At 46.7% G+C, this 22,027-nt stretch overlaps 1 protein-coding gene across 10 annotated transcripts in view; it reads left to right on the top strand.

The window, feature by feature from the left end:
- Positions 1-22,027, top strand: part of MIA3 (MIA SH3 domain ER export factor 3) — an 83,516-nt gene that overhangs the window by 23,912 nt on the left and 37,577 nt on the right. For 4 of the 10 annotated variants that reach the window (XM_047704264.1, XM_047704267.1, XM_047704265.1 and 1 more), the window contains exons 1-6: positions 2,413-2,609; positions 5,923-6,056; positions 10,609-10,695; positions 13,645-16,414; positions 18,459-18,701; positions 21,290-21,435. In XM_047704264.1, coding sequence (XP_047560220.1) covers positions 2,477-2,609; positions 5,923-6,056; positions 10,609-10,695; positions 13,645-16,414; positions 18,459-18,701; positions 21,290-21,435 — 3,513 coding nt within the window. In that variant the 5' untranslated portion in view covers positions 2,413-2,476. Of the gene's footprint in view, positions 1-2,412; positions 2,610-5,030; positions 5,115-5,922; positions 6,057-10,608; positions 10,696-13,644; positions 16,415-18,458; positions 18,702-21,289; positions 21,436-22,027 lie in introns of those variants that run through there. The other 6 variants (XM_047704269.1, XM_047704270.1, XM_047704266.1 and 3 more) reach the window with 5 other exon arrangements.

Here is a 22,027-nt window from a genome sequence, read left to right on the forward strand (position 1 = left end):
TTACAAAAGGAGCATGAGGACTCTTTTATTAGTGATGGATATAGTTAATTATCTTAATCATAGTGATGGTCTCAGGTATCAGTATCTGTAGACTCAGGTCTACAGTACAAACTGTACACTTTATTGTTTTTTAATTTTTGTTAAGGGTTTTATTTATTTATTGGCAGAGAGAGAGAGAGAAAGCAAGAGAGCACAAGCAGGGGGAATGGCAGAGGAGGAGGGAGAAGCAGCCTCCTTGCTGAGCAGGGAGCCCAATGTGGGGTGGGGCTTGATCCCAGGACCCTGAGATCATGACCTGAGCTGAAGGCAGACATGTAACTGACTGAGTCACCCAGACTCAGTCAGCCCCCAAACGGTACACTTTAAATGTGTGCAGTTTGTTACACACAAGTTATTATATGCAGCTTATTATATGTAATATGCTAATTACCTTCCAATAAAGCCATTAATATAAAGAGAGCTCAGGATTGTCTGATGGATTGGATTTGGGTGTGAGAAAAAGGGTGCCAGGAAGTAAGTTTTTGACTTGAGCACCTGGAAGATGGGAATTAAAATGGCATTTGTTGAGATATGGAAAGACTGACCAATGCAAAGTGCTCCAACCACCTGCAGAACATCGCAGGTGCTCTTCTCTGGGCTGATGGGTGGGCTTGTGGGCTTTCCTTCCTTCTTTGCACATTCAGATAATTCAGTTACACTGATTTAAACCGGATTTTGCTTCCCCTAGTCAGAAAGAAAGTACAAAAGTTTCATGTTGCTTGATGGAGGCTTTACAGAGTTGTGATTAAAAGGGAGGATGGGGGGGGCACCTGGGTGGCACCTGGGTGGCTCAATGGGTTAAGCCTCTGCCTTCGGCTCAGGTCATGATCCCAGGGTTCTGGGATTGAGCCCCACATCAGGCTCTCTGCTCAGCAGGGAGCCTGCTTCCCCTCTCTCTGCCTACTTGTGATCTCTCTCTCTCTCTCTCTCTCTCTCTGTCAAATAAGTAAAAAAATAAAAGGGAGGACATTCCCCGGGTTTGAATCTGATCTCCATCTCTCACTAGATGTGTGAATGCTCCAATTTACTCATCTCAGATATGGAAGATAGTAATAGCATCCTCTATTGTCGTGAAGATTCGATGAAGAAAGAGCTCAGTAAAAGCGACTTTCAATTTATTAGCTTTTCCCTACTTGCTATTTATTCTTTAGCAGTTTTTTGTCAGTTGGCTTCCACTAATTTGTGGATTTCTTTAGTCAAGGGCCAGGTACCTTGTCTTTTTTTGTTTTGTTTTGTTTAAGATTTTATTTATTTATTTGACAGAGAGAGCACAAGTAGGCAGCAGTAGAGGGAGAGGGAGAAGCAGGCTCCCTGCTGAGCAGGGCGCCTGATGGGGGACTGGATCCCAGGACCCTGGGATCATGACCCGAGTTGAAGGCAGATGCCAGATACGCACCTGGTATCTTGTCTTTTGATCCACGTCTTTCCCACACCACCCTACTGTCTGGCATGCATAAATAATAGCATAAAGTGGAAGCTCAACACATTTGAATTAAATTACTTCTTCCCTTAGGGATAAAAGGCCCAAGAATCTTTTTTTTTTTTTAAGATTTTATTTATTTATTTGACAGAGGGAGATCACAAGTAGATGGAGAGGCAGGCAGAGAGAGAGAGAGGGAAGCAGGCACCCCGCTGAGCAGAGAGCCCGATGCGGGGATCCCAGGACCCTGAGATCATGACCTGAGCCAAAGGCAGCAGCTTAATCCACTGAGCAACCCAGGCGCCCCCAGAAGGCCCAAGAATCTTAAGATCTCAGCTCTGGTATACACTGCCAGCCCCTATCCTCCAAGGCTCAGAAAGAGACCAAGCCGGCCACCAGCTCATTTTCCATCGCCAACCCACCCTTCCACTCATGCCCCTTACAATCGAAGGGGATCGTAGAGGGGGCCCCCAAAGAACCCCTGGGAGCCCGAAGATGGAGCTTGAAGCCAGAGACTAACAGTGGCAGCTCGTGGGAGGGATCTGGTAGTTCGGAAAAGGGGGCAACAAACCAAGAATGGGGGTGAGGGGGGCGGGGGCTGGTTCGGGCTGGACCAGAAATGAGAAGCTGCGAGAAGGAGCCAGAAAAGGACCCCGTAGTGGGCTGGCTGGCGGGATGGGGGCTCAAAGGTCGCAGAGAGGGGTGAGCGACAAACGCCGCGGCGCGGAGGGCGAGTGCGAAGGGACCGGGCGAGCGAGGGGACACCGGGCAGCCGGCCGCGGGGGCCGCGAGCGCGGAACTGCGCGAGGGAGAGAGGTCGGAGCGCCCCCCACTCCGGCGCCCGCAGCTCCCGGCCGAGGCCGTGCTGACGTGTCGCCGGGAACGCCGCGGCCTCCGGCGCCGCCCCGCCCCGCCGCGCGTCCCGCCCGCCGCGCTCCGCCCTCGGCCCCGCCCGCCGGCGCCCGCCCGGCCTCGCCACCGCCTCCGCACCGCCGGCTCCCCCGCGGTGACCACAACATGGCTGCGGCGCCGGGGCTGCTCTTCTGTCTGCTCCTGCTCGGGAAGCCCTGGCGGGTGCCGGGCCAACCGCACGCGGACACGAGCCGGCGCTTCGCGGAGCACAAACTGTGCGCGGACGAGGAGTGCAGCAGTGAGTGGCAGGAGGGCGGCGGCGGCGGGGCCGCGCGGGGGCGGGAGCAGGGCAGCCCCACGAGCCGGCTGGGGGCGCAGGCCGGCGGGGCGGGCGCGGCGCCGGGGTGGGCGAGTGCCGGTGCCCCGCGCCGTCCCCTCGGCTCTCGGCTCCCGCGGGCCCTGGCCAGGGGGCTGCGCCTCCCACTTGTTGCCGGCGTTTCCTTTCCTCCGCTGATCTGGCGGGGTTTGGGGTGGCGGTGGCCCCCGGTTTCCCCAGGGACGGCTCGCGGCGTCCGCTTCCCGCCCGGCCCCGAGGGGAGACGGAGCAGTTGGGGTGCGCGCCGCGCGCCCTGGGCTCTCCGCGCTGCAGCGAGCGCTCTCCTGCCCCCGCCGCGGGGACCTGGGTGGGTGCAGTCGGGGCGCAGACTCGCGGAGGGCTCGGCGGGTGCTTTCCCGGCCGCAGGCTGATGGTGGGGACGGGGAGGGCGCAGGCGCTGCCCCTTCTCCCTACTCCTCTCGGATTTGGGGCTCGTGCCACCTTTTGACAGGGATTGGAGTTCGGGTTTGGGACGAGCCCGGAGCCCAGGCGTGCAGAGTATTCCAAGGTCTCCGCCTCGGCTCTGCCTCAGTCCTGTCATTTCCGTGCTTGGAAGTCTCCTTGCAAACAGCCAGGCGGGGAGGGCACCTCAGGAAGGCCAGCATCTTGCTGTCGAAAGAGGCCAAGAATCTGCATCGGCCACCTGGGACCGGCAGCCTCCTCTTTGCGCAGGAAGCGGAATTGTGCCCCAGTCCTGGACTGGGGGCGGTGAGGAGGACAGAGATCTCCGGAGTCAGATGAAGAGGATTCTTAAAGAAATCATAATAAATATTTATTTATTTTCATAAACACGACCAGCCTTAGCCTGAGTCACTTGTGTTGTTGGAGTCTCTTCCCAAGTGTTTGTGGGACGGGGATCATTCTTGGGCCTCGCGGAGGGTCTTGAATAACCTTGTAACTTAGTGATCACCGCGTTCGGAAACGGTTGTTCAAAAATTGTAGACAACACGTATAGAAAAATGTTCTTGCTGGAAAGGCCGTATGCCTGCGGTTTAGCTATTTATATTCAAATCGGTGCTATTCAAAATCAAATTTCATAGTTGGGAGAGTTTGAATCTCTGCAAGGCTGTGAACAGGAAGCCGGGAGGCATCGTTGTGTTAAGCCATTCCTAGAGGTAACCCGGGGCTGAAACACGTCAGCCAACACCACGAAAGCGGGGCCACTTCCACACTTCTCCCCTTCAGTTTTCTCCGAGCAAACCCAGGTGATTAGCAGGCAGGGTTGGCTAAGACCAAACGTTTGCCCCTCTTCGCTTCCAAGCACCCCCCCACTAGGATTCCTCAGAACCGGTTACCTGGGGAGTCACATCGCTGATGCTTCCCCAGTACAGAGACGGGGGTTGGAAGTGCCCTTACTTGTCGCAGAATTTGAGAAATGGCATGTGTCCAGACAGAACCAAAACACAAGGGGCAGCAGCCCCACGTGTCGCATAAAGTATCTAGTAAGGTGTGTGTGTGTGTGAGAGAGAGAGAGAGAGAGAAAGAGAGAGAGAGAGAGATCACACTGTTCTCCTGTGTTTTTCAGAAAGTTACCACAGTGTGTGGTAATGTTGTCATCTAATTTATTGTTACAACTTTTTAGTGATCTCTTCTAAGTGGGAAACAAACATTGCCATTTCCAGTTGCAGTAGAATCCCCGATCTTTAAATTGTCCATCACCTTCAGTCTGGTCTTTCCCCCAGTTATATCTGAATTAGGTTGCTGACAAGTGTGGATTTCAGCTTCAAAATCCACATCACTGCCCTCCTATCTATCTGTTCGTCCCTCAGATATGTATTTAAAGATGCATTTTATTTTTATTTATTTATTTTTTTTTAAAAGATTTTATTTATTTATTTGACAGAGAGAAATCACAAGTAGGCAGAGAGGCAGGCAGAGAGAGAGGAGGAAGCAGGCTCCCTGCCGAGCAGAAAGCCTGATGTGGGGCTCGAACCCAGGACCTGGGATCATGACCTGAGCCGAAGGCAGCGGCTTAACTCACTGAGCCACCCAGGCGCCCCGCCTATTTATTTATTTTTTTTAAAGATTTTTTTTATTTATTTGACATTCAGAGATCACAAGTAGGCACAGAGAGGCAGGCAAAGAGAGAGGGAAGCTGGCTCCCTGCTGAGCAGAGAGCCTGATGCAGGGCTCAATCCCAGGACCCTGGGATCATGACCTGAGCCAAAAGCAGAGGCTTTAACCCACTGAGCCACTCAGGCACCCCTAAAAATACATTTTAATGTATTTGTGGCTCACTGGCTTTAAGAAAGGGTGTTCTTTCCATGTCACCGTTTTTTGGTTTGTTTGTTTGGGGTTTTTTGCTATTTAATTGTATCTAGTATCCATTTCATCTTGTATCAGATTTGGCCAACAAAAAGAAAAAAATGCTGCTTCTACTATTTTCTAGACCAACTGTGATTTGAGTCCTGCATTTTAAGACTGAAGGTACCTACTGCACATTTCTCAGAGTTTTGCTTGTCCAGCAACATGTGATGCCCGCTTGTGATTTTGTCTATAGCCATAAATATAGAAGGTTATCTTCCTCTCGTGATGAAACCTTTGTAATGGTGGGTACAGTGAACATTACTTTCATAATAATTTGACATCACCACTTCATGTGATTGGACTGGTAATAGGATGTGATGTCCTTTCCCATTTACTTATGCAGATACCGTAAGGGGAGAACAGCGTGATGAAGTCAACAGTGTTTACTACTGCATGGGTGTACTTACAGTCCCTTAAGGACAGTGCCTTTTAGTGTTAGTTCAAGTTAATTGACCCCTTGGGGGTTCCTGGGTGCTCTCCCCCACCCCCTGTTACCTCTTTGTGTAGCCATACTTAAGCCAGCCAGCATCAGCCCTTGAATTCATCCAATTGTGCCATGAATCTTTTTATGGCGGAAGAGCAGAGGTTGAGGACAAGAACGTTAGAGAGGGGACCAAGAGTTTTTTTGACACTAGCTATGTGTGGCGGTGGACTCATTGCTTTTTGTTTATCCATAGGGAAAAACAGGGAAAGTGGCCGTCTCTCTGCTCGTAGGGGGATGACAAATAACGATAAAGCTCTGAAGATTTTAGATACTCAGAGCCTATGGATTGAAAGCGATTGATTCCAGAGAGCGCTGGAGAAACTTGGCTGTCATTTACAGAATAGAGGACACCCTCCTATTGCCTGATAAATCAGAACAGACTGTGAAAGTTGAATCCTGATACCTGTTCTTCTCTCTTTTTTTTCCCCCCGTCTGTGCATACAGTGTTAATGTACCGGGGGGAGGCTCTAGAAGATTTTACAGGTCCGGATTGTCGTTTCGTGAGTTTTAAAAAAGGGGACCCAGTATATGTGTACTATAAGCTGGCAGGGAGACCACCTGAAGTTTGGGCCGGAAGTGTAAGTACAAATTTGACACGCTTTATCTTCTTACTTTTTATTGGCTTGTTTAGCACTGTAGAAGGAAATAACTCTTTTCCTGGGGTCTTTGATGGAGTTCAGTGGTCCTCTCTGCTAGACTGGGAAAGCAGAAGGTGGCTGTGTGTCCCCGGCAGGCGTCAGGCCTGGCCCCGGGAAGGGGCTCTGCTCTTATCCTTTAACAGAACCAAACTGCTTCTGGTTGCTGCTTCTCAGCAGTAAGTCCCAGGCCTTATTGACTGTGAATGCTGCATCCATAGGAAAGGGTGTAGTGGCGAAACCTGAAAATTCTGAACTTCGCGCTTCACGACAGAAGGGTGCATGAAGCATTAGACTTAATCCTGCAAACCTTGTGCAGAACAGTGTCTCATGTGTTCACATTTGAAGTCCACTGTATGTGTATTTTTTTCTAAGTTATTAATATTTGTGAAAGATTGGCAGTTCTGGGACTGGTTACCTAACCATCCGTACTGTTATGAGTCTGTTAAAAAATCAAGATGTCCTTTTCATTGTGTGTGTTTTGGTTCCTTGTTTTGTTCGCAACTTCTGGGTCGTCCTTTTCCTGCTCTTCGGACACCTGTTCCTGGACACCTGTTCCCCCACCTGCTGTCTTCCCAGTGGGTTTTAGGGGGCCCTGAGGGCAGACATGGAAACTGATGACTCTATTGTGCTTTGATTTTTGTAAAAAAATTTTTTTTTGTTCAAGTATAATTAACTTAGAGTGTTCTGTTAGTTTCAGGTGTGCAGTAGAGGAACTCCACAATTCTGTGTGTTCCTCGGTGCTCATCACCATAACTGGACTCTTAATCCCCTTCGCCTGTTTCACTCCTTCCTCCACCCACCTCCCCTGTGGCACCCACCAGTTTGTTCTCTGTATTCGAGTGTCTGGTTTTGTCTCCTTTTTCCTTTGTTTTGTCTCTTAAATTTCACATACGAGTGAGATCATATGGCATTTATCTTTCTCTGACCGACTTATTTTTCTTAGCATTATACCCTCTAGGTCCATCCATGTGGGTGCAAATGGCAAAATTTAGTTCTTTTTTATGGCTGAGTAATAGTCCGCTCTGTGTGTGTGTGTGTGTGTGTGTGTGTGTGTGTACCACATCTTTATCCACTCATCAGTTGGTGGACACTTGGGTTGCTTCCACCTTTTGGCTATTGTAAGATTTTATTTACTTATTTAGATAATGAGAGAGTGCACTTGCAGGAGCAGGGCGGAGGGGGAGGGAAAGGGACAAGCACACTCTGCTGAGCATGGAGCCTTACGGGGCACTTGCTCCCATGACCCGGGGCTCAATCCCACGACCCAGAGATCATGACCTCAGCCAAAGTCAAGATCGGATGCTCAACCGACTGAGCCACCCAGGCGCACCATTGGCTATTGTAAATAATGCTCATGCTTTTGATGTTTTTAATAAGGAGATTCCCTAGGAGGAACCTAATTGAGAGGCTGATGAGTTCTTTTCCTTTCCTCTCTAAAAAGTGTGATGTGTGGACTGTTTATTTACTGAAAGTTGTAAGAGTCGTTGATGTCCTTAGGATTGTTCAAACTTTTAGGAATACCCAGTCCCCGCTGTCAGAACTTTCCCTCTCAATAAAATACCACACCACAGAAAATAAGGCTTGAGAAACCTACACAAGGAAAAATAGATTAATTTTGTTGGTGTTCCAGGTTCCTAGGGGGGACTCTTGAACGACCAACTAATGGGTCAGGTTAAGCCCTTGTCATTTGGGCAGAATCCTGATCGAATCCCTAGATACAAAGAAGGATATGTTCTATCTCCTTTAACTCAACTACATGAGATTTCTTGATAGTCTTTACTCTTGGAACGTTTTTTCTGTGTACCTAGGCTGCATGTTTTTTGTACAGTGAGGTGGTTAAGTTGGAGCATTTGGTACGTGAGCTTGACTTGCATTTTCCTGTGGCCGAGGTCACCGCTCCTGCTGCCTCCTTAGGGAAGCACTGCTCTCAGCACCAGAGGGCTCTGTGCTGTTTGATGATCACTCTGGTGGCACCTTGTTTGCACTGCTCACGTGGCATCCCTTTTACTGCTTTGTATTACAGTTGGTTTGTGTACTGTCTTTGCTCCTATAAAGTCATAAACCCCGTAGGGGAAGTGCCCGTGTCTTACCCACCTTCCATTTGAATATTCCCTTTCTGGGCAGAGGCACTTAATTTATATTTGTCCTGATAGTAGCCTATGCAGAATTTATTCTCTTGAACAAATGTTCTGATTCTCCCCAGTCAAATCAGCAGTTCCTTGGAGGGATGATATACGGAAACAAAATTAGAAATAAAGCTGACTTCCAGTCCTGAGGGTCCATGATTCTGAACCTCTTTTTGTCAGATCCTAAGACACAATACCCACCCCCCCCAGTGTAAAAATATGGATTTTTTTCCCTTAAGATTTTATTATTTTTAAGAATCTCTATACCCAACATGTGACTTGAACCCACAACCCTCAGATCAAGAGTTACATGCTCTACCGACTGAGCCAGCCAGACACCACCAAAATATGGAGTTTTTTTTTTTTTTATTTTTTTATTTTTTTCAGCATAACAGTATTCATTATTTTTGCACCACACCCAGTGCTCCATGCAATCCGTGCCCTCTACAATACCCACCACCCGGTGCCCCCAACCTCACACCCCCCACCCCTTCAAAATTCTCAGATCGTTTTTCAGAGTCCATAGTCTCTCATGGTTCACCTCCCCTTCCAACAAAATATGGAGTTTTATATGACCTGTGGTGTCAATGGACAGAGACTACACAAAGACAAATGTATTTCCTTTATCCATGTATTTCTGATTTCTCTCCCTTTTCCAGATTTTCTTTTCTTTTTTTTTCCTTTTTCTTTCTTTTTTTTTTTTTTTTTAGATTTTTTTTTATTTATTTGACACAGAGAGAAAGAGACAGAGTACAAGCAGAGGGAGCAGCTGGCAGAGGGAGAAGGAGACTCCCCAATGAGCGGGAAGCCCGATTCGGGGACTCGATCCCAGGACTCTGGGATCATGACCTGAACTGAAGGCAGCCGCTTAACTGACTGAGCCACCCAGGTGCCCCCCCATATTTTCTCCTAATAAAATTTTCCTGAAAAGGAAAAAAAGTATATTTTCTCTTAGTCTCTCCTCTTATTTCATGAAACTTACGCTTTAAGAAATTAAAAATTCTCTTCCCTTAGCTTTCAAACTCATTCTTGTTTCTGTTTTTTAGTTTTGTATTGGAGTCCTTTTTGGTTTTGTAGAGTTTTAGATTTTAGCTGCCAGTGTAGTAGTTTTTAATTGCCCTGTCTTATCTAATCTTCAGGACCGTATTCTAGTACAGAGACTGGCTTTCACGTATTTGCCAGGTATAATAGCAGCACTCCTAATGAGGATATTTTAGGAGTTGGTGATAAGATAGCCTTTTTCTTCTTTGGTGTGTTGGGTCAGCCCCCTTGGAAGAGATCTGCTTTCAATTTCAGATGCAGCCAGTAGAAGACAGTATATGCGTCTCAAGAAGACACACATTATGTATTTTAGCCATTAGTGCTGTAGGTAAATAGTGTTATTTTCTCTAGAGGTTTATTTTGCATGAAACTACAGCTTGATATATACATTAGTATGAATTTTATTTTCTTCCCCAAATACTGGAAAATCTAGTTTTTGAAAAAGCTACTATAGCCCATTCTATCAATAAATATTTGCTTTTAATTATATTAATCACATATTTTTAGGAATTTTATATTCTTTTTACTTAATTTTCATGGCTGTTTACTGGTTTAAAAAAGACTTCTGAGTACCAGTTGATGAGCCAAAGCTGTGACATGTGCTGGTAAATTATTGCTAGAGGTTATTTGCAATTGTGTTTCTAACCAGCTTTCATTTTTTTTTTTTTTAAGATTTTATTTTTAAGTGATCTCTATACCCAACATGGGGCTCAAACTCACAACCCCGAGATCAAGAGTCACTCGCTCTTCTGACTGAGCCAGCCAGGTGCCCCTGATTTGCATAGTAACAAAATATACAATACCTTTCTTTTATGTAGGTCTTTTATCTACTTGAGAAATCTAACTTTATGTGCTCTATGGTTAGAATTAAGTGGCATGTTGGGAGCGCCTGGGTAGCTCAGTTGTTAAGCGTCTGCCTTTGGCTCAGGTCATGATCCCAGGGTCCTGGGATCGAGTCCTGCATCTGGCTCCCTTTTTGGCGGGGAGCCTGCTTCTCCCTCTCCCACTCCCCTGCTTGTGTTCCCCCTCTTGCTGTCTCTCTCTCTCTCTGTCAAATAAATAAATAAAATCTTAAAAAAAAATAGAATTAAGTTGCATGTTGAAGGGAAACTTGAGTGGTTTTAGAAAAGTTGGCTTTAAGATAGTCCGTACTTAATTTTCATTGGAATAATAATTTGTGTAATCTTAAGGGCAACTATCTGTCTCTTGTGGTTATGCCTCCCTACCTATCTGTGTATTTCCTCTCACTGCTAAGAAGTCTGCCCCTTGTATTTCTCACACAGAATATTGATTGGTGTTTTTCTTTTGCCCATTCTTTCATATAGGTGGGGCGTATTTTTGGATATTTTCCAAGGGATTTAATCCAAGTAGTGTATGAATATACTAAGGAGGAGCTACGGGTTCCAGCAGATGTAAGTTATGGACTTTTTTTTGGTTCTCAATTATAAGTTGCCTTTGAAATTCATCAGTGACAGTTAATGATTTTTGAAAGTCTTTGTGTTTTGGCCAGGAAAAAAACCAAGTTCACATGTGTGTATCAAGTTTTAATTTAGAATCAGATTACCTTTAAAAATAGAAAAAAGAAGAAAGAAGAGTCTGAAAAGAATTTATAGGAGACTCTCATTATTTGGTAGCTGTCTAATATGTGTACATGTATAGATAGGGTTTTTCTTCGCTGCCTTATATGAGAAAAAAATTAAGAATTCAGGATCTTCTTATTTAGTTACTTTCATTTTTTAAAAAATGTATTTATTTATTTTAGAGAGCAAGCAAGCGTGAGCAGGGGGAGGGTCAGAGGGAGAAGGAGAGAAACTGAAGCAGACTTCACGCTGAGCGCGGAGCCTAACACAGGGCTCGATTTCATGACCCTCAGATCATGACCTGAGCCAAAATCAAGAGTCAGAGACTTAACCGACTGAGCCACCCAGACACCCCAAGAGGTAAATCTTTTTAGAAACAAAAGGAGAAGGTATCTCAATTAGGAAGCCACTCACTGAATAGCTCTTAGACATTTTAAGTATAAAGAGATCAGGGAAAATTGAACCCTACATTATGTACTAGGCCACAAATGCCAATTTACATTGGTTTTCTTATTACTGAGTCTTTAGTGATTTCGGGGGTGTAGTTATGGTATAGGTTTGGAACAGGGAATTTGAGAGACTGGAAGGAGGTCTGGTCTCAGATCTGCACAGTACTGACTGCGTACCCTGCACAGAATTCACTGAGTGCACTGACCCGTGGCTCTGTGCTGGTGAGGATCCTCAGTCCTGCTAACTATTTTCTGGAGTTTTAAAATTTATAGTAATTAACACTCACTTTCATTCAAGAATCCTTGAGCAGTTCTTTGCAGGGCTGTAGAACATGGGTGCTCCTGGCCTCAGGCCATTCTTAAATGAGACAGACAGAATATGTGGTGTTAGAGCTGGTGCTGTCCTTCACGTTTCTCGATAATGTCAAGGGTCATAAAATCAGCCCAGAATGAGTCTGGCCTCATTCCTAATAAAGACACCCCGCCCCAGGATCGAGGTGTGAGACAGCCGTGCCATCGGCCCCGGTGACCTCGCTAGTTTGGGAACCTGCCTTCTTACTGTACCTCCCACTGCACGCTTCACTCAGTATTAAGAAAATAGCCTGGGTGGCTCAGTGGGTTAAGCCTCTCCCTTCGGCTCAGGTCATGATCCCAGGGTCCTGGGATCGAGCCCACATCGGGCTCTCTGCTTAGCGGGGAGCCTGCTTCCCTTCCTCTCTCTCTGACTGCCTTTCTGCCTACTTGTGATCTCTCTCTGTCAAATAAATAAATAAAATCTTAAAAAAAAAAAAAGAAATGAAAATAGCTTGGAAACACAAGTGATGAAAAGAAGAAATCATCCATCCCTACTGCACTGGTCAGGGGCTCCTCAGACTTTTGTGAAAGTTAAGTTAGGAGAAGAGAATTATCTTTGTTGGCTTTCTAACTTTCCCTCTGTGTATGGCCCATTTTATGTCAATTTGCTTATTATTGGAAGAAAGGAAGAATATAGATTTATAAATACTTCTGAGAGCAGATCTTTTTTTTTTAATTTTATTTTTTATAAACATATAATATATTTTTATCCCCAGGGGTAAAGGTCTGTGAATCGCCAGGTTTACACACTTCACAGCACTCACCATAGCACATACCCTCCCCAATGTCCATAACCCCATGCCCCCTCTCCCAACCCCACTCCCCACATCAACCCTCAGTTTGTTTTGTGAGAGTAAGAGTCACTTATGGTTTGTCTCCCTCCCAATCCCATCTTGTTTCATTTACTCTTCTCCTACCTCCTTAACCCCCCATGTTGCATCTCCTCTCCCTCATATCAGGCTGAGAACAGATCTTAATGACGCCTAGAACCCTGATTTAGAGTTAGAGTATACTCCTTCCTGAATCTTGTTTTCATGGTGTATTTGAGATAAGAATTAAATGGGGAGCCCCCTGGACACCCTTCTTTGTGCCTTTATATGTTTAGTTCCCATGCCTCTGTGTTTTAATAAGATACTTCCTAAGCTGATCAGTCTTTTCCGTATAAAGAAAATATGAGCCAAAAAAATCTGTGTAGACTTAGATCCTGACAGCAAGGAGATTCTGCCTGTCTCTAGCGGGGTAAACAGAAGTATAGCCCAAAGGGCACAGTGATAGGGAAGCTGGGTGGCCTCCAGCTTCTTCTGCACAAACTGTTATGAGATGAATTTCCAGAACATCAGGCATAGATATTGGGAGTTGGGGGGACCCAACAAATGACACCCTGCTTTTTCTCCACTTGTGCTCAAATTGAGAGACCCAGGAATCAGGCACATGGAGACCAAACTGTCACTATTATTTATTGATAAAGCCTTTCAGTGAACATGGCTCAGGTTGCAGAAATAGTGGGCTTTCTAACTTTGTAGTCAAGAACAAGACAGACTGCCTGGCCACAGACAGAGCTGCCTAACGGGGGGGCCACCCCCAGGGGACTGTCCCTGTAAAACTGACAGTGAGTGGGGTGGTGTCGGGGCACGGGGGGGAGGAGGATATGTGTTCCCTCCAGCGGGTCCCTAACAGAAAATAGGGATGGTGCAGGGCAAACACACCAGCCACATGAATCATGTTTCCTCTGGGGGAAGAGACAGGGAAGGGCGGTCAGGAGTAGTACTTAGGAAGGAGTCCTTCTGCATGGAAGCAGGGAACCAGGGAAAAGTGGATTCAACTTCTGTACCCCTTCACTACCCAAGAAGAGTTGTTGCCCAAGGTGGGCACAGAAGCCCCTCCAGAGCCAATATGAGATTCCCTCTGTTAGCATGGGTAAGAGTTTGCTCTTATGATACTTAGTAACATGCTAACTTTTTTTTTTTTCCTCTTGTAGGAGACAGATTTTGTTTGTTTTGATGGGGGAAGAGATGATTTTGATAATTACAACATAGAAGAACTTTTAGGATTTTTGGAATTATACAGTTCTGTAACTGGAGAGTCTGAGAAAGGTATAGAAAAACCTCAGCATGGGGACACCCCTCCTGAAGAATTTGAGGAAAGTGACATTGAACCAGAACCAGAAGAAGTTAACTCAGAGGAGAATGAAAGCATCTTCTCAGAAAACACTAAGGAACTCAAGGAAAGATCTGGGGCTCAGAAGAACCACCCCCATGTAAACAGTCAAGCAGGTCACGCTCAGGGAGACCCAACTTCATTTGAACCTTTTGAGGAGATGCTACAGGATAAACTAAAAGTGCCAGAAAGTGAAAACAATAAAACCAGCAATGGTTCTCAGGTCTCAAGTGAACAGGAGAAGATCGATGCTTATAAACTTTTAAAAAAAGAAATGACTCTGGACTTAAAAACCAAATTTGGCTCCACTGCCGATGCACTTGTATCTGATGATGAGACAACCAGACTCGTTACTTCCTTAGAAGATGATTTTGATGAGGAATTGGACACTGAGTATTACACAGTGGCCAAGGAGGAAGAGGAGAACGAAGAGAACTTTGATGAGCTGCTGTTACTGACCTTCACACATGGCGAAGAAGATGAAGATGTGAGACCTCCAGCGACGTCTGCAGTTGAGAACAATTCAGCGGATAGAGAGCAGAGTTCAGATGAAGAGGACAAGGTGGAGGCTGCTCAGCCCCCTGGCATCAAAAACTATGAGGAAAATGTAGTAACAAACTGGGAGGATATTATCCTCCCCTTCACAGACAGTGACAGACAAACAGGTGTGGACTTAGGGAGCTCTGATTCAGAGGAGGGTGATGATGCATTTGTCCCAGGTAGCGAATTGGGGAAATCACAATCAGCCACGGATTCTATTGACCCTAAAAAAGCAGAAGATAGTCTTTTGACCGTGGATGTCCCTAAAACAAATAATGACAAAGACCCGGAAATTCACATTACAGAAAAAGGGAGGAACGTTGAGGAATCCAAGAGGGGCCTGGCACAGGCTGAGGAGGGGCTAGAGGGGCAAAAGTGGGAAGGCATGACTTCTCACAGTTCTCCTCAGAGCAGCGACCCTGGCTCTTTGCCAGCTGCTGGAAGGGGTAGAGAAGTGTTGGCATCAGCCTTTGACAACAAAGAAAATGACCTAAAAGGAGCAGCTGTTCACATTTCAGAAGGAATGCTCCGTGAAGAAAAGCCTGGAGAGCAGATTTTGGGAGGGGGCTCAGAACATGAACCAAAACCTGAAGCTTCAGAGAGTCAAGTGAACGAGGAGAAGCCTGGACAGGCGGCTCTGGGTGTTGTACCACGGTTGGGAGGTCACCAGCGCAACACGTCCAGAGACAAGGTGGAGGAAGTACCTGTTCTAGCAGGGGGACCTCAGCCGCACATGCTGTCAGTGGAACGTCCAAGTGAGGAATTTAAAGAGGAACGGCGTCCTCAAACTCAGGATCAGCCTAGACCCTCCCCTCTGGATGAAGTCGGGTTGCCAAGAGAACTGGAAGAAGAGGGTCCCCTTGGGCGAAGAAATCTTTCCCGGCCACAAGGAAAAGAGGTGGCCGCACCCAAGCAGACAGGTGAGGAGAGGAGGCTCTTGGGGGACGAGGCCCAGGAGGGCTCCTCTGGTGAAGAGGTTGCTCCTTACAAGCCCGAAGCGGGCTCTCAGGAAGTGGAGGCAACAGGCCAGACAGAGAGCCCGCAGGGACCTGGTGTCCATACTGAGAGACCAGAGGCAGAGGACGATGACAGTCCCGAAGAGCTCCTGGAGGATGAAAATGCTCTAAGTGCAAAACAGTCTAAAGAAAAAAGCCCTGAGATCCAGGGCGGGTGGTTAGACATTAATCCGTCGGCCCCCCCAGGGGCTGTTGTAGGCGCCATTAATCCTGATGCAGAAACGGAAGGAAGCAAAGAAGAAACTGGTAATATTTTGGAAATTGACAGACAAAGTGAAACTCTGGGCAGTAGGGCAGACCCAGGGGGCAGGGCGGCGGAAACAGAAAGCCCTCCTGGAGCTCCGAAAGCGCAGAGGGCCTCTGAGGGCAGGGACTCTCCTGACAAGAAAGATCAGACTCTAGAGTTGGGTGAAATGTTTCAGAATCAAGGTACTGATGATTTTAAGGAAGACCGCGCTGACGAATCCACGCGGAAGCCCGGGGTAGGACAGCTCTCGGAGGAGGACCAGGAGGACTTTGAGGGGCTCGCGGACACAGAGAGCCAGGGGCCCGGCGCCGAGGAGCACGAAGGTGACCGGCCACCCCGGGCGCTGGGTACACACACCCCGGCTCTCAGCGACGACGTGGAGGACTTGCCTGTCATCGGCAGCTTCTTTAAAGACCAGCAGTCTCTACAGAGGCTCCGGAAGTACTTTGATGTCCATGAGCTGGAAGCCATGTTCCACGAAATGGCATCAAGGCTGAAGTCCGCGCAGCAGGAGAGCCTGCCCTATAACGTGGAAAAGGTCCTGGATAAGGTCTTCCGAGCCTCCGAGTCCCACATTCTGAGCACCGCGGAGAAAATGCTGGACGCCCGTGTGACTGAGAGCAGAGATCTGGGAATGAAGGACAATGACGTATTTGAGGAGGCGGCGGTGCTGGACGATATTCAAGACCTGATCTATTTCGTCAGGTACAAACACTCGGTGCTGGAGGAGAAGGAACCCCCGACCACAGCCCAGCGCCCGCCCGAAGGCTGGGGCGGCTCCATGGAAGGTAAAGTGCCTGCCTGTGGCCTCGTGGGGGGTGCGCTTGAGAAGCAGGGGGGGCGGTGCATGGCTGCTGGAGGGCTTGCTGCCTTATTTCTGAAGCTCTGACCAGTTTACAGTGTGCCTGAAGGTAAGGGACAACAGCCCTGTGACGTCGGCGTGTCCCTTCCTGCCTTCTTCCAGGCCAGAGCGTGGGTAAGGATTTCTCACTGTTTTTCCCTTCGGACAGTTGGGACTGGTAGCATTTTCGAAAGGAGACTTGACAAGCAGAGAACGAGAAAGCTATAGACAAGAAAATGATACACCAAGTAAACCTGTTAACAAAATACATCATATAAAATTATGAAAGGTAACTTTTTTTTAACTTAGTAAAAAAAACTTCTTTTTTTTTTTAAAGTAAGCTCTATACCCAACATGAGGCTTGAACTCATGACGCTATGGTTAGGTGTTGCATGTTCTATTGTTTGAGCCAGTCAGGCACCCCAAGTAAATTCTTTTTTTAATTGAAGTCTGGTTGACAGTGTTACATTAGTTTCAAGGTGTGCAGCATAATGACTCTGCAAGTCTATGCAGTCTGCTGTGCTCACTGCAAGTGTAGCTCCCATCTGTCTCCCTACAACACTATTACCCCACCACTGACTGGATTTCCTGTGCTGTGCCTTTTATCCCTGGGCCTCTGAAAGGGCTCTTTGGAACACCGTTTCTTAAGCACAAACTAAGTGCTCTCTGACCAAGGATTAGTTGGCATAATGTTTATTTTTTATTTATTTTTAAACAGGTTTTATTTGTTTTAGAGAGAGAGTGAGCAGGGGGAGGGATAGAGGGAGAGAATCTCAAGCCGACTCCACGCTGAGCTCAGAGCCTGATGTGGGGGTTGATTTCCTAACCATGGCGTCATGACCTGAGCTGAACCCAAGAGTCAGATGCTTAACTGACTGAGCCACCCAGGTCCCCAGGAATAACGTTTAAATTGATACCTTGCCCGAGGTCTTCATCTAGTCCCTACCCCCCCCCCCCGCCCCGTTTTCATCTTTTGTGGTTTTCATGTTCTTTCTTGCCTCTTTGGAGCCGTCACTTACGTTAAATTCTGCTGGGCCCTAGGATTCTTGCATTCAGATTAATCAGTGACTGAACTGGGGACGCAGAGCTCTCTGTTGCAGCACTCGACAGATAGAAGCCTTTTTGTAAATAGTGATTGAATAGACCCTGATCCAGTATCCTGATATAACTTGATTCCTCGTTCCGTGCCCTGTTCTGTGTCCCCGTGCTTTCCAGACTGAGGTATTTGAATTGAGACGTATGATAGAGTACCAGGGAGACATAAAGTCACAAGAATAAATGTGTCTTCTCAGAGGACCAATTTTTCCAGAGAATTTGGGGAGGGGAACATTTTTGTGTATAATCAAAGCAGATCTGTTTTGCATTAGAATGCAAGCACTCTAATGAATTTTCAGGGTAAACTATGAGGCTTTATAGTAATTCATCTTTGCTGTGGGTTGCATTGGGCATGGCCTGAGCCTCTTGGGGAAAGAAGTGGGTTCCCTCTCTTTGACGATTAGACATGCTCTGGAAATATTTGAGAGGTACTTCAGACTGCCTTTGTACGTAATGGGCTTCTCTGTGCCAGCTCTGGGAAATAAGCATGCTCATGCATGAAGGAGTTCATGGTCTTCCTGCGCGGGGTAGATGTTTCATGTTTCTGCACTTGACTGGATTCTCTTCTGTACCTTTATCTGTGTGATGATGTGTTGATTTGTCCAGGAAAGTTAGGTTATTGAAGACCCTACCATAAATGTGTTTGTTTATAAAATACTTGGAAGAAGGGTTGCCTTATAAATTTTAGCTGTCTGTGAAGTGAGACTAAAGCAGCTGAAACCTTACTTCCCTGCTCATTTGTGCTCCCTGGGGTACCAGGATGTGGAGGGCAGTAGTGGAGCGTGGGGGCGGGGGGCGGGGGGTGATGGATGGTGAGGCAGAGCTGCCCAGTGGGAAAGGCAGAGTGGGGAGTGTCAGCAGGCTTTGCCAGCCCAATGCATTCTTCTTCCCTGTAGGGAGGCAGCCACACCTTGAAGATAATTTCCCACAAGATAACCCAGAAGACAGTTTCCCGCAAGATAACCCAGAAGACAATTTCCCACAAGATAACCCAGAAGACAATTTCCCACAAGATAATGCAGAGGACCTTAAAGTACAGATTCTCAAAGAGCCCAGCCAGTTGGATCAACCTGTGACTGGTGACAAGGGTGGCCCAGACGTGTCACAGGAGCCAAATACTGAGAAAGACATAGACCCAGGTAAAGCTTGCAGATTTTTCTCTATGAAGTAGAGGTATATCATAAAGAAGAGCTTCTGTGCTCTTTTTTATTTGTTCTCCCCCCCCCTTTTTATATTTATTTATTTAAGTAATCTTTGCACCCAATGTGGGGCTCAAACTCATGACCCCAAGATCAGGAGTCAAGTGCTCTACCAACTGAGCCAGCCAGGCACCCCTGGACATTTGTTCTTAAAGGTAGGAAATCAGAAGGGAGAATAAAAGAGGCTCAATGAGTGAGTTTAAGAAATAAGAAACCCCAGAAGGGAAAGAAAAGCAGGAGTTAAGGCGGGTGGAGATCAGCAGTACGAAAAAGACCAGAGACTGTAACCAAAAACCAATGTTTGGCTGTCATTACTTATGTGAATAATTTTAATCTAAAATATTACTTTAAAAAGCCTTATGTTCTAACATAGTAGAATATAAACAGTTTTCAGCCAGACCAGGGGCATCAGAAACTCTGGGGGAGGAGACCAGCAAGCTGTGTTTCACAGGCCCTCCAGGAAATTCTGATCCCTTGAAAGTTTGAGAACCACTGTGCTGAAACTCACAAATTCCATGTTTTCTCCCCACTCCTTAGTCCCCTCCACCCCGCCCTGCGCCCAGTAGATTACACTGTGGCTTAGCTCTTTTGTTCATTTGCTGCCTAGACTCGGCAAGAACCTTTTTAAAAACAGCGGAGGGGACATTTATGCCTGGTATCTCTCCATAGAGAACAGTGCAGGACTTGGCAGTGTGTGGTGGTCCCGAGTGGCCGGTCCATATAACTGCATCACAGAGCACAGCAGTCAGTCAGTCGAGAGCAGCTCATTTCCCTTGAATTGAGGAAAATGTTTAAAACAATAATCCAGCCCCGGTAATGGTATCACGGTTTCTAATGAAGAAGAGTTGGTCGTGCTGTTTTGCGTGTCCGCTGTGGTGGCGTGATTTCATTACCGTGTTTGTGTTCTTAGAGGTTGTGGTCTCTAACCGTGGCTGTAGCATTTCCCTGTGATACTCTAGCCCTGGCTGGACCCTCCCCCTCTCTTCAGAGTACTAGAGAAGCCAGCGTGGGGAGGAATTCTGCAAATTCTAGAAGAAATGACGTATCAGACGTCTCCCGTGTTCCAGGGGAACATTCATGCGTCATCCTCTCTGGTTCTAAACTTTCAGTCAGAAGGGTTCTCCTTACTGAAAATGAGTCATACACCATGAAGTCTTGTTATTCTCTTGCTCAAAAACTGTCCGGGCTAGAAAAGTTCTGCTTGCAGAATTAAAAACAGATTTTTTGCCCTGTCCTTTAAGGTCTGTCACAAAATAACATCGACTGCCTTTATAGGCTCATCTTCGCAAATATCCCTTCTTGAGTCTCTGGCGTGGAGATGCTCGCCTGACACAGAACACTTCAGAGGTCAGGTTCCCAGATCAATAGTGAATGGAGTCTCCTGGTTGGAGGAGACGCAGGAGGCCTCTGCCCCACCCATCACTAATTGCTGCTTGAGTTTCTAGTGGTTTCCTAAGACGTGTCCCAGACTCAAGTAATTCAAACTGAAATCCCTCCCCATCACCTCTGTGGGTGAAACCCTTTCAGGCAATGCTAGAATCCTACCTCTTAGGCAGATCCCCCCCCACGCTGTCAGCAGTTCCCATTAGCATCTCTAGGCATTTGCCATATTTACTTTTGTGGAACTGTCATTCGTCCGTTCGGTCAGCAGCCACCGAGTGCCTGCCAGGTGCCAGACGCCGGGCTAAGCATCGGACTATTCCACCTGCAGGTCTGCACACTGACACTCACTCATGGTTTGCCTGACGTTTCTAACACAGTGCTTCACCAGCACTAAATGTTTGCTAAAGGCAACTGTGTCTATGTGGGAAAAACATAAAATAATTCTGCCTTTCTCAGTTCCCACGACTAACTGCTGCTCAGAGAGCAGTTGCCTTGCCAGGGAGGGACATGATGGAGGCGTTTGGTGTGGGGTAGATTTTATTGGAGGTGCGCTCATTTCGTAGCGGAAGGGTATGATGGCTCTAATGGGCATTCTGAATTTTGTTCTCTTTATAATTTTTATTTTTATTTTATTTGAGAGCGAGAGAGTACGAGCAGGGGGGAGGAGCAGAGGGAGAGGGAGAAGCAGACTCCTCGCTGAGCAGGGAACTGGATGCGGGGCTCAGTCTCAGGACCCTGGGATCATAACCTGAGCTGAAGGCAGACTCTTAACCGACTGAGCCACCCAGGTGCCCCTTCTTTTTATAATTCTTTAAAGAGAAAAATTATATAAGTTATATAAGTCTTTATATAAGACATATAAAAGCTATATGTATATATATATATATATATTTTTTTTTTTAAAGTAAATATTTTATTATTTTAAGTAATCTCTATCCCCAGCATGGGGTTCAAACTCATGACTCTGAGATCGAGAGTCCCATGCTCTACCTACTGAGCCAGCGAGGTGCCATTAAACCATATAAGTCTTTAAGAGAAGCCACTGACTAATATTCAGTGGGCACTCAATAGATATTTTAAATGGAGAGAAACAAGTCTTACTCTAAAGACTAAAATAAAATATTAATTTTCACCCTCAATTTTAGGGATAATTACAACAGAAAGCAGTCCTGTTGATGCTGTTGATGCAAAAAAGCAACTAGAAACAAATGCTGAAGAGCCAGCAAGTGTCACACCTTTGGAAAATGCAATTCTTTTAATATATTCATTCATATTTTATTTAACTAAGACGGTAAGTTCGACATATATAGTTTCTTCAGATAGAATGTTGATTGATTACAGTTTTTGAGTTGATCTTGAGCATGAGGTAAAGAGCTTAAAATGTCTTTATGAAAATTTGTGCCGATCCTTTATGTTCGCTTCTGAAGCAAACCACAAGTGTATAATTTGATGGGTTCTTAGCGCAGTTCCACCCTTGGAGGGGATCTGCGCTGTGTCAGTGCTGGGTGTAAAACATGGCTCTTCCCCTCCAAGACCTCTTAGTCTTCCAGGGAGATAAGGACCTCCACGGGAGGCATGGTATGGGCAGAAAGTATTTACCTGGTGGTAGAGTGAGGTGTTGGATAAGTTGATTCATCATGGTGGGAGGATGGGCAGAGAAGGTCAGAAATTAGCTGAGACGTGTTTTGGCGGGAGTTGAAGGACAAATGGGAGTTTGATGTAGGCTTTTGCTAAATGGAAGGGATGGGAGGAGAGATGGGGGTGGCATGCAGTCAGGACGAAGAAGTAACATGGAAGCTATTACAAAGAAAAGGCCTTTTGGGGAAGCGGAGGAAGCCTTGCTGGTGTAGATAGAGCAGTCGGGGCGGGGGGGGGGGGGGGCG

This window comes from Lutra lutra, chromosome 15 (assembly GCF_902655055.1).
Source record: "Lutra lutra chromosome 15, mLutLut1.2, whole genome shotgun sequence".
NCBI classification, from domain to species: domain Eukaryota; kingdom Metazoa; phylum Chordata; class Mammalia; order Carnivora; family Mustelidae; genus Lutra; species Lutra lutra.